Consider the following 12770-nt stretch of genomic DNA (forward strand, 5'->3'; position numbering starts at 1 on the left):
TGATGATCTGCCCTGTGAACTTTCACTCAATCCACGATAAAAACCTTAAAAAAAAAATTCAGTTATATCAAATTGATGTTAAAGTTCATATGTATCTGATACTAACTACAGTCATCTCTCGATATCTCCAGGAGATTGTTTCCAGGACCCCCTGCAGATACCAAAATCTGATGATGTACAAGTCTCTTATAGGAGGGGGCTTCCAAAAGTCTGTAGAAAAATATAATTAAAAATAATGAATTGTTCTTCAAACTTTATGAAGCCCCCTTCTTATAAAATGGTATAATATTTGCATATGTGTACATCATATACTTTACCTCTAGTTTATTTTTAACACGTAATATGAGGACTTCAAAAAGTTCATAGAAAAATTGAAGTTAGAGATATGGAATTTTCCATGAACTTTTTGAAGCCCCCTCATACAGTGTAAATGTTATGTGAGTAGCACTTTATGCTCCCTCTTATCCTTTAACGGATTGTTTTTACAGATGACAGAGACATTCCTTATCTTTGGTAAGGGGGTGGTGGTTGAAGTGGAAGAGATTGACGGTATGCTTCAGACCAGCAAGCACTGTCTACATACTTTCTTATGCTGGGGCTTTCTTATTGGTAGGCAAAATAGGGAGGTGATAGGAGAAATCAATTTGTAATCCTGACTTTGCAAATGGGTGCCACTTCAGGTTCACTGGAATCTAAGGCATCATTGAGAAGACTGGGCGACAGCGTAGCACTTTGCTGTCGAGTCAGATTTAAACCCATTAACACAAATTGAAGAGAGCACTTTTACTTTTGCATGTATATAGGGAAGCAGTGTTTTTATTCTCACAACTTTCAGAAATGCAGAAACTATTCCTTGTTTAGTTTTCTCTAGACTGTTAAAGTGGAATCCTGGTGTGGCACTGTAGGTTAAGCACTGGATTGTTCACCACAAGACTGGCAGTTCAAACCCACCTGTCACTCCTCGGAAATCCTATACAGTGTTGCTCTGAGTTGGAACTGATTTGATGATGCTGTTAAAGTAAACTTTATAGCATTGATGGTGACTGTCAGTGTTTTAGGATACAATAAATCAAGGAGTTCTGGTGTGGCGATGTAGGATGAGCACTGGACTGCTCACTACAAGGTCAGCAATTCAAACCCACTAGCCACTCCTCAGAAACCCAATAACAGAGTGGCTATAAGTTGGAACTGATTCAATGGCACTTAACAACAACAGTAAATCAATGTTATAAAGATCTCTGATTTGTGTTAAAGTAGTTTTTGAATATGTTCTGTTGTCAAACTAAATATTTGCTTCTAAAATATTTGTGTACACACAATTTTAAAAGTACTCTACTCTTGTTTCCCCTGTTATATCTATCCAAGACTTATACTGATTATGGAATATGTTGTTGTTGTCATTATTGTGTGCCATGCAGTCACTTCTGACTCATAGGGACCCTGTATATGGTTTCTAAGAGTGTCTGGTAAGTTTGAACTGGTGACCTTGTGTTTACCAATCCAGTGCCTATCCTACAGCACCACACCAGCACTCAGAAATTTAAATTACACTTCTATATTATACAAGAGCACCAATGGCATGGTGGGTTCTAACCAGAGGTTGACAGTTCAAACCCACCAGCCACTTGAGAAGATGAGGCTGCCTGCTTCTGTAAAGATTTATAGTTTCAGAACTCCTACAAAGCAGTTCTACTTATTGAATTGCTATGAATTAGAATCAACTTGATGGCAGTGGGTTTGGAATGTCTATATTATATACAAGGAGCCCTGGTAGTGTAATGGCTTAAGCACTGGGCTGCTAAGCAAGGTCAATTATTCGGAAGTCCACCAGGTGCTCTGTGGGATAAAGATGAGACTTTCTGCTCTCATAAAGATTTACAGCCTAAGAAACCCTAGACAGGATCACTGTGAGTCAGACTGGACTCCACAGCACACCACCACCATATTATATATGGAGAATATAGAACATACTTTTATGTTAACACAAGTATAGAGTGTAGCAGTGAACTCTTCTAGGTAGCCATCCAAGTATTCTACATATTTACTCATTAGAGAAGACAGTGATAATGGACAACTATTGTCATTATTTATTTGATGGGGCTTTGAAGAATGAACTGATACCATTCTGAATCCAATATGTATGAATTATTAGCAAGCATTTGGAGTCCTGGTGTGGCACTGTGGATTAATGTGCTGGACTGTAAAGTTGGTTTGAACCACACGGTTGGCAATTCAAGCTCAGCAGCCGCTCCTTGGAAACCCTATGCAGGGTAGCTATGGATCAGAATTGACTCAACGACACTTAACAACAACAACAACAGTTATAGAACTTTAAGACCTAGAACTCAGTAGTATGCCCTTTAAGTGACCTAACTAGAACTGCTTTTCCAACTGGTGGGGTGGGTTGTAATGTTGTTGTTTTTAAAAAGGAAATTGTTTTTTTATTATAATTGTATTATAACCAAGGGGGATTTAGGTAGAAAAAGTTTCACAAGGAAAATAATCTGTAGAGTTCAAACTGAGGGAAAGATCCTATCCAAGTTGTCAACAGCAGGTTTCAAATTTACTTGCTTAATTATAAGTCAAATATGAAGATTCATTTATAGTAAAGTTCAGGATTTTAGAGAGCTGAGAATGACCTTAAGGAATCACCTTTTGAATTTCCCCTCATTGTATAGTTTCACAGAACCAAAGCTCAGATCAATTCATTGATTGGCTCAAAATCTGAAGCAAAATGAGTGTCAGCCTTAATCTAGACTCTAAATAACTGGTTCCTTGGGATGTTCTCTCTATTCAATTACAGTTCTGCATTGGGGCTCTTTTAGCCAATGTCTTTTTGTGATGGAAAGTACTTACCACCCTAGGCTTGAGAAACAGTGACTTTGAAATGATTTCATTGTTGCCCTTGTTTAGAACTCCAGTGAATCTAGGGCTTGGACTCAGCCACAGGAACCCTCCCCTTAGGCCTCTGGACTCTCCCTTGCTTACCATTGTCCTTATAGCATTTTGGATAATCATTCTTCAAAAGGCTGGGTGGGCAGGTGGGAGGATGTCATTAAGCAAGTGCTTTCTTATAGTTAAGTTCAACATACATCTAAACAGGTGAATGCCCATGTTAAAGGCCAACTTAAAAACAAAGAAAAGAAAAGCATTACATAATTTACTAAAGGATTCTTACTGAAGTGTGAGAGTGGCTGTAGTCCTTCTAGTATTATTTGTGATTTTAAAGGTAGCTAATACTAAAAACAGATCTCTATTTGGCATAATTTAAAAAGTAACATAAACATTACAGATGATAGAAAAAGATTTATATGTGCACTGGGTAAGTAACATTCAACTCCCATAGGCTATTCCTGCTTTTTATTGTCTTTCATTTATCTGCTTGTTAATAACCTAAAGAAGCCCTAACGTTTTTCCTTGATAGTTGTCTTTGACCATAAGGCATATTCTACTCAAGCAGACACTCATTTGTAAGTACAGGTCATATGAATTATGAATTTGTAAGTACAGGTCTGCCTCTCTTAGCTGAATTAAGAGAAGAACCACCAAACAAAATGATTTTGTTGCTTCTGTCTGGTCTGGAATTTCAGGAAAGTAAGAAAACTGTGTGGCTATCACAGACAGATCCATTGTTAATGGTTCATACCATCGTTTTGACATTTAGAGTTGGACTTTCTCTTTGTAAATCCCTCTTCACATTACTAGTGCTGGTCTCAGAGCTCAAACTGTTTGAAAACCATAACATTTCTAAGTGAGTGATTGATCTGTATTATGTGTCCAGCCATCAGGGGGATCTTGGGATGTTGCTTGTATAAACTGTAACCCAATCTGATGCTGTGCATTTAGTCACATTCTTTCATAGACCTATTGGCGATACTCGATCCTCCTGGATTTTGGAATAGGGCTTATCTGATACCTTCAGGGGGAAAAAAATCCATTCATTTTTTTCTCTTCCCCACTTAAATAACTCAACACATCTGGTAACACTGTAGGATCATTGTCCTTCCAGTTCCTCTGCAGCTCATATTGCTACAATATTTCTTAAGTATTTGGTTACCTAAAGGGCAATGCGATTTAAAAAAAGACTTTGTATAGGTCTTACAAATTAGCCCATCTGCAGAGCTAGAAAAAATATGCCTTTAAATTAGCACAATTTCCTTATCAGCAGCCCTGTATGTGTTGTGCAATATGAATGTAAGTATAAATTTGGAGATACGTTCATGTATTCAAATATTATTTCTATAAATTAGTGTTCTTTTTCTCTAAGAAAAGGTTTAGTAAATCCAGTGTACATGAAACTGAAGTATTTTGTCATTTGTGTCTGTATCCTTTGACTTAATAATGTCTTTAATTATAAGAATGATAAAAGCTGAAACAAAATCCTTTAATTCAATCAGAACTAAGCATAATTTTAGGAAGCAAAGAGTAGGAATCAGATATAGGATTGCATAATTTAAGAAGTTAAACAGACAAGATATCAAGACTTGGTAAGTGGCAAATGGCATTGCCTTAAGGAATTCCTGTTTGAAACGACTGCATTAAACATTATAATAAATGTGCTAGTTTTCCCTTTAGAATTAAGATGGTTTATGCAAACAGTTCTAAATTGTACAGTAGTTCCAAAGAGACCATTTTCTTTTTCCTGTTTGTTTTACATTCTGGAACAAGTTCAAAGCTTTGGATTTTGCTTGTTTTTTTGTTTTTGTTTTTGTTGTTGTTTTTTAGGTAGCCTGCACCTTTTAAAGATGATACAAGTGTGATTAATACAATTTCAGAATTACAGCTCCTGTAAAAATTTTCAGTGTTTATGGTATATTTGACCCAGGAACTCTGCACCAAATGTATCCACAGTACATTTTAAGTGTAACAGAATGAACATATTTGAAAGGTTAGCCATTCTTTTGATTTTGCTTCTCTTTCTGTATTAAATATAAAATTTAGCATTGTAATGGCTCCCAGAATAGGATATTGGAAAAGTATCCACCTGACAGAAATAGCATGCAGAATTTAAATTGTGTTAAAATTTCATTAGCTATCTTAAATTTAAGCTTATGTTCAAAATGGCTGTTACAGGATTTTTGTACATATCAGTCAAATGCTGTGTATATAAGATTATTTTTTACTGAATTATGACTGAAAAAAAAAAATGGATCACAGCTTTAGTATCCAGGTGGGCAATGCCATTTGCCAGGATCTTTGCACATAACCTCATTTTTTTTCTCTATCAAGCTAAATTCCTGCATTTGCTACTAAGCCTTCTGAGACATTTGGAGATAAAAATAGGGATGAATCTTAAAAATTGTTTCTTAGCTTTTTGGTTTTTTTTTTTCTTGTTTTTTAGGTTGTGGAACTTATAGCAAGTGCTCTTATGGACTTGGTACAAGGAGTATACCATGAAAATTCTACTTCAGCAAAGGTAAGGGTTTCACAGTCTTTAAAAAGTATTTTAAAGGCCCTGTGGCAAAACTAGAATTGATGGTTGAAAATGTCACTCTTGTTTTGTGCTTAAATTGTCCATGGCATTTTTTAAAATTACTGTTTGGGCTACAGATTTGTAGCCAGACACTTAGTATGTAACGGATTTAGCCAATTAAAACAACCTTTTGTCCTCTTGCTGGATTTGCAGTCTGTTCAATCTGCAGCAGCCCCATAGACATCAGGACCCTTCCACTGTCAGGTAGCACTGACAGGCAGGCAGGCTGTGCTCAGCCTTTTCCCATAGGAAAGGACTGTTCATGTCCCAAAAGAAGGGTCCAGGATCCCAAGAAGTTAGCTGTCTGCAGGGAGAGATGTCTTACAAAGCTAAGATCCAGAATTGATTTGATTATTAAATTTTCCATGCTAAGAAATAGGTTGGTTGCCCAACTCAATTATTTTGAATAATTTTTAAGGTTTAGAATTAAGGCTTTTTTTTTTTTTTTGACTCATTTAGCAGGACATCTCAAGAAGGGTTAGATTTTATTTCCTTAAAATGCATTTATTCCATTTCAGTAGGATATTGGATGTAAAGCAATTGCTTCATTGACTACCACTGCCATTTACCTTGGTATATTCTATTATAAGGGATCCTGATATTAGTGTTTCATTATTCTAACTTCTGTAGCTTCTGTATTAGCAAAAACTCATTCACTGCAAATTAGAAAAAAGTATGCACATCTTAAGCTTTTGACATTTCCATTTGAAGAAAGAAAGACAGATTTTGCTGGGAGTGAAACATACAGCATTAGAAAGTTGGATAAGAAATTCAAATTTTAAAGGTAATCTTGGAACTCTGAATGGTCCAGAGGTTAAGGAAATATGAAGAACTGCACTTTGGACATCTGCTAACATTGGGTTTAGGGAACCACAGTTCCCCATGTTGTTGTTAAGTGCCGACGAGTTGGTTCCGACTCATAGCAGCCCTATATAGGGTTTCCAAGGAGCAGCTGGTGAGCTTGAACCTCCAACCTTATGGTTCAAAGGGCTTTGCAATCTGGCACATTAACCCACAGCGTCACACCAGGACTCACAGTTCCCCATGTTGTTTTCGTTGTTGACTACTGTGGAGCCCGTTCTGACTCATAGTGACCCTGCACAGGGTTTCCGAGGCTGCAAATCTTTACGGGAGCAGAAAGCCTCATCTTTCTCCCGCGGAACAGCTGGTAGTTTCTAACTGCCGACCTTGAGGTTAGCAGCCCACTACGCTACCAGTTCCCCATAGGCACATCTAATCTCACCTAACAGCATCATGGTAGGTGGGGACTTGATAGGGTATCTGAAGGATCATAATGAACCAACCCTCTTTGCCAGGTTTTTTAAAGGCAAAAGCATGGTTCACTACCATGGCTGAGGATTAATACTGGATTGTGAAATGGATCACTTCTGGTCTAGTTTCATTCATACAACGTCACTCTGTATTCTAATTATGCTAATGATCATGCTGAAAATGAAGTAAATTTCTCTGTGTTAAATGACTTGCCTGTATTTCTTCATTTAATCTTCACAGAAACCCTGAGAAGTGGTACTACTACTATCTGCATTTTGTAGATGTAAAAGCTGAGATTTAGGAAGAATTAAATAAATTACACAACTTGCTAGCTAGAATTTGAACTCAAGCTCTTAGCCTTCTCATTCTACTTCTTTGGTACATGGCCTCCATACCTGAATAAAAGCTGATGTGGTAGCATCTATTTGCTGCACTTGAGATCCCCACCGGCAAGGGTCATTATAATGACCTGTTCTGGCAGTTGACACATTCAACTTACTTGAATATAAGGTTTAGTTCCATGTAAAATCTTAATTTTTAAATGTAAGTGTTATTATTTTATAGTTTTAAAGTTTTTTATTTACATACTCTTACTATTTGTCCAGACTCCTGGTGTGGCACTGGTAGGATAAGCACCGGACCATAAGATGGGTTTGAGTCACAAAGTTTAGACTCACCAGCCACTCCTCGGAAACCCTATACAGGGTCGCTATTCAGACAACGACTTAACAACAACAAAATTATTTTTCTACTATAATTAGTGCAGTTCATTAAGAATTTCTTAAACATTTGTTAAGCACTCTCTATATGTCAGGCAAGGAGCAACCCTGGTACATAGTGGGCTACGAGCTGGGCTGCTAGCTACAAGCTCAGTAGTTCAAATCTACCAGTCGCTCTGAGGCAGAAAGATTCATCTTTCTGCGCCCATAAAGATTTACAGCCTCAGAAACCGTCTATAGCGTCACAAAAGTTAGAACCAACTCCGCAGCATACAACCACCACCACCAGACCTAGTAGCAACAATAAAATGCATAGGTAGCACTTTACAGTTTGGTTCTCTATTTTCTTTGTACATAATAACCTATGAAAGGGTGACATTTGTTAGTTATCCCATTTTATAGGGGAATAGACTGAAATTGGTAGTAACAGATGGCTGAAAAGCATAGTGCTAAAAATTGCTTGTTAATGCATGTTTGACAGTGTTATCATCCGAACCCCCCAGTATTTTGACTATGAGTCCCCCTCTGATTTGTTTTGTTTTTTATAATATGCTCTATTTCTTCCTGGGAAAGAGAAAAGTAGAAACAACAAAGTCATTGAAGGACTATTGATCATACATGAACTACCACTTAGCAAGCACTGACTGCTGATTTTAATTAGCTATACATTTTACTAAAAAGAATCTGCAGCAATACTTTATTCTACAACTCTCTTTCCACACCTCCTCCTCAAACACAATCTTTTTAAGAACTTGAGTGTCTTTTTAAGCAGTTAAATTTCTGAATATAGCCAAGCCTTGTAAAAAGTCTTTTCTGAAAGGAAACAAAAAATTCATAGTTGACCTGCAGCAGAGGGAGTACTTCTTGATACTCCTTTGCGCCCCAGAACCAATTTAGGTTAACCACATTTCCCTTCCTAACCAGAAAAAGTCTGGCTTTTTTTCCTGTGTGTGCTTGCCATGGCAAAGGCCTTTTGGAATCTGGGAACACTTCAGAAACAGAGAGCACTGCCCCCACATCGGAGTGCCATCAAGATTTTCATGTTCTGGCATTACCGGGAAGCAACCACAAGTGGATGTCATGTGGGCAGCGAGGCGACTCCATGGATCTTTGTTGCACAACCTCCGTTGCCTTGGGCCAATTCTGTTCACAAAAGAATTGCTTTGTGATTTAAAATAAGCTGCAAACGATTTCATCTCTAGGGATAAGAGGATACAATAGCCTTCTGTTTTCTATATGGCAACTTAATGCAGCAAAGGAAAGTCTAGGTAGTACAAAATAGCTTTCTGTACAGTAGCAGCTCTTTGTCTAGGATCGATACATTAGAACAAATAGAGGTGAACTGACTTTGGAAACATCAGAAATCACCTCCAACTACCTAGTAACTACCTTGTTTTCCTTGTGAAGAAACTATGTAAACAAGTATATTTGATTTATGTTAGTAACACTAAACAGTGTAATTTCATGTACACAGCAAAGAAATTTAGGAAACTCACCCTTTGTGGTATCCATTTAAAAATATGATTTTTATCTTTGCCTCTGCTACTTTGTGAACCATTTTTTTGTTTCAATAAAAATTGGTGGTGTACTTCCTTTACTGTTTATCAAAGAATTCCTCTTTACATGTTATTTTATATTAGCCAGGGGTCCTAGTGTGGAACTGTTGGTTAATGTGCTGGACTGCAAAGTCAGTTTTAACTGCAAGGTTGGTGGTTCAGGCTCACCAGCTGCTCCTTGAAAACCCTATACAGGGTCGCTATGGGTCAGAACCAACTTGACAGCACGTAACACCAACAACAATTGAAAAAACAAGCATATTAAATAGAAAATTTATATTTTTAAATAATTGTTGGCTATTTTGAATGTCCCAGTTAGAACGACTCCACAGTACTTAACAACAACAACATTTACTTTATACATTGTACTCCTCTTACTCAGTGGTGGTGGTAGTATGCTGTGGAGTTGGTTCTAACTCACAACAACCCTGCCTAGGCTTTCCGAGGCTATAAACCTTTATGGGGGCAGACAGCCTCATCTCTCTCCCACGGAACAGCTGGTAGTTTCCAACTGCTGACTGTTAAGTTAGCAACCTGGCTCTTAACCACTACGCTACCAGAGCTCCTTTATTACTCATTAGATTCAGTAAATATTTTACATTTTAACAAACTTTGCTTTGAATCCATAGTCCTTTATATAAAATGCCTTTTTACATAACTATCTTTTTTTTTATTATGTGTTTTCTGATTAGAAATATAAATGCATGCTCTTTAAACAAAAATTTAAAACACAGGAAAAGGTCACGTAGAAACTGAAGATTAGTTTTTGCGTAACTATTCCCCTGAAATGAATAATGGATACATTTTTTTGTAAATTTCCTTCTAGAATATTTTCCCCATATATAGTACTGTATATATAATTTTGTGTCCTGATTTTTCTCTCAGCATAGCCCTTTTCGTCTTTAAAAATCTTCAAAATTGTAATTTTTAAAACTTTTTAATATTTCTTCACACTACTGCATTTCTGTTTACTGAGCCATTTCACTAATTTTGAACACTTAGATTGTTTCTAGTTTTTAACTTTGCTCTATTTTATACTATTTGCTAAAAAGAAACTGAAAAAAATTTAAAATTCTGAAAGTGAGATTTTTTTTTTCAGTGAAAACGAAAGAATATTTTCAACATACTAGCTGTGCAGAAATGAAATAGCATAGCAGGTCTGAGACTGTTATCCTAAGAACCTGCTTTCTAGGCTGGCATCTGGGGAGTTGAATTTTGAGTGTGTTCCCACCATTCCCTAATTGATAAGGGTGGCTTACTGTGCCTCAGCTGTTTGTATAGATAATATGGTTTATACTGAACATCTGCTTTCCTTTTGGCAGCCTGGAATTTTAGTATCTGCCAGGTCCTGGTGTGGTGCTGTAGGATAAGCACTGGGCTTCAAGGTCGGTTTGAACTGCAAGGTCGGCAGTTCAAACCCACCAGCCACTTCTGAGAAACACTACATACGGTCGCTATGAGTTGGAACAGATTCAAAGACACTTACCAACACAACAATAGTTTGTAAGTGAAGTCCTGTGTGGCATTGTAGGATAAGCAAAGTCAGTGGGTCAGACATACCAGCCACTCCTTGGAAACCCGGTGCTAATGTTACTAAGTGCTGTGTAGTAGGTTCTAACTCAGTGACCCTGTATAGGGTTTCTGAGAAGTGACTGATGGGTTTGAACCACCAACCTTAGGGTTAGTAGTCCAGTGTTTATCCTACAACATCACACCAGGACTCCCAGAAACCCTATATAGGGCCACTATGATTTGGAACTGACTCAAAGGCACTTAACATCAGCTTGCGGGTACCGATGTGACTTAGCCTTTGCTATTGAGTCTATTCGGATTTATAGCGACCCTATAGGGCAAAGTAGACTGCTCTGTAGGGTTCCCAAGACTGTAAATCTTTAGAGAGGTAAACTGCCACATCTTTCTCCTACGGTGTGTTCGAACTGCCAACCTTTTTGGTTAGTAACCAAGTGCTTTCACCACTAACAGTCATGCTTCCTCCTATGTAACCAATTTATAGTAAAAACCCGAAGCCCGGTCTCTTCAGCTTCCCTGATAGACAAAAATTCATATGTTGTCATACAACTTAATGCTGGAAGAATTAAGGTTACCCTGTGTGGCTCCAAAGGAGCTCTGGTAGCGCTGTAGATTAGGAGTTGGCTGCTAACAATAAGGTCAGCAGTTCAAACCGACCAGCTCTGCAAAAGAGAGATGAGGTTATATGTTCCCATAAAGATTCTTAGCCTCAGAAACCCTACACAGGGTCACTAGGAGTTGAAACCAACTCAGTGGCAGTGGATTTGGTCTTTTGGGTTATATGTGACTCCAAGGGGAGAGTTCTTTTGGGAGCTTGTGCTGATGTCCCCCAGACTTCTCCCATGCTCCTTTTCCCATTGCTTTTCTGTGTTGTAGCCTTTCACTGTAATAAATCATAGCTGTGAGTTTTTCTGTAAACTGAGTCCTTTGAATCCTCTAGCAAATTGCTCACTCAATCTAAATATCTTAAACTAGATTCTCTAGAGAAGCAAAACCATTAAAGCTTACATAAGTATATATGGTGGTTGGTGGGTTTGTGCCATGGAGTCGATTCCAACTCATAGTGACCCTGTACAGGGTTTCCGAGGCTGTAAATCTTTACAGGAGCAGAAAACCTCATCTTTCTCCCACAGAACAGCTGGTAGTTTCGAACTGCTGACTTTGCGGTTCGCAGCCCGATTTGCAACCACTACGTTACCAGAGCTCCTTTGAGATTTATATCAAGGGAGTGGCTCACACAGTTGTAGAGGTGGTCAGCCCCAAGGCCATGGGTAAGATGTCAGGCTGGAGGCTTCTGACACATGTAGCTGCAAGGCTGATGAACCATGATAGGCAGATAAGCCGGCAGGCTGCTGATGACTCCCAGCATCAGCAGGCAATAGAACAGACCACTGGCTCAGGTCCAAAGAACTAGAGATGGGAGGATGAGCCAGATGCAAGATCGAGACTCAGCAGAGAACAAACAAGCCTTGCCTGAGTGTCCAGTATGTTGGAAGTATGCCACACCCCCAAGGAAGTTTCCTTTCAATTGAAGTCTCACAGAAGACTTCATCATAGAGTTGATTACATTATTTTAACTCTCATCATGGGAAATAACTACATCTCACCTGCCAACCACTGAGAATCCTGGCACAACCACTCCTTTTCTTCTTTAGGAATCTTCAGTATCTTTGACTCACGTTGGTATAAAATGGGGAGCAGCACAACCGCTTCCCTATCTTTAGAGGACCTTGCTTACACTGGCTTGGTCCTCATCTTAGGAAAATTAGGGAATTTAAAAAATAATCCAGTTCTCTTAGAAAAGAACTAGTTTTAACACAGAGCCTTTAGAGCAATAAAAAATGCATTCTATTTTTAGAAGTACAGATTATACTTTCAGTAGATTCTTCTCCCATAAAAAGTATCATTATGGATGGAGTCAGATACCTTTGGCATTTCTTTGTGTCATCTTTATGCTTCTCTTCCTTTGGCTCACAGGCAGCTTTCAAATACAATTTTAAAATAATGTGATTTGACCTACTAGGAAGTCATGCATTCTCTCTTACCTGCAAAGTCTTATGCCTTCACTATAACACAATAAAAAGATTAGCAAGATGCATTTTGCTCTTCAAAAAAACACAACAACTCATATGATCCAAGAGTAAATAGACAAAGGTTCACAAAACAGACTAAATGCTTTAGAGAAAGGAAGATCGCTTAAGGGAAATAAGACCCAATATA

At 38.0% G+C, this 12770-nt stretch overlaps 1 protein-coding gene across 1 annotated transcript in view; it reads left to right on the forward strand.

The window, feature by feature from the left end:
- PDSS2 (prenyl (decaprenyl) diphosphate synthase, subunit 2) overlaps nucleotides 1-12770 on the forward strand; it is a 387297-nt gene that overhangs the window by 248907 nt on the left and 125620 nt on the right. The window contains exon 4 of the mRNA XM_006839955.1: nucleotides 5342-5416. Within this exon, the coding sequence (XP_006840018.1) occupies nucleotides 5342-5416 (75 nt within the window). The remainder of the gene's footprint in view (nucleotides 1-5341; nucleotides 5417-12770) is intronic.

Source organism: Chrysochloris asiatica, unplaced genomic scaffold, assembly GCF_000296735.1.
Source record: "Chrysochloris asiatica unplaced genomic scaffold, ChrAsi1.0 scaffold00027, whole genome shotgun sequence".
Lineage (NCBI taxonomy): Eukaryota > Metazoa > Chordata > Mammalia > Afrosoricida > Chrysochloridae > Chrysochloris > Chrysochloris asiatica.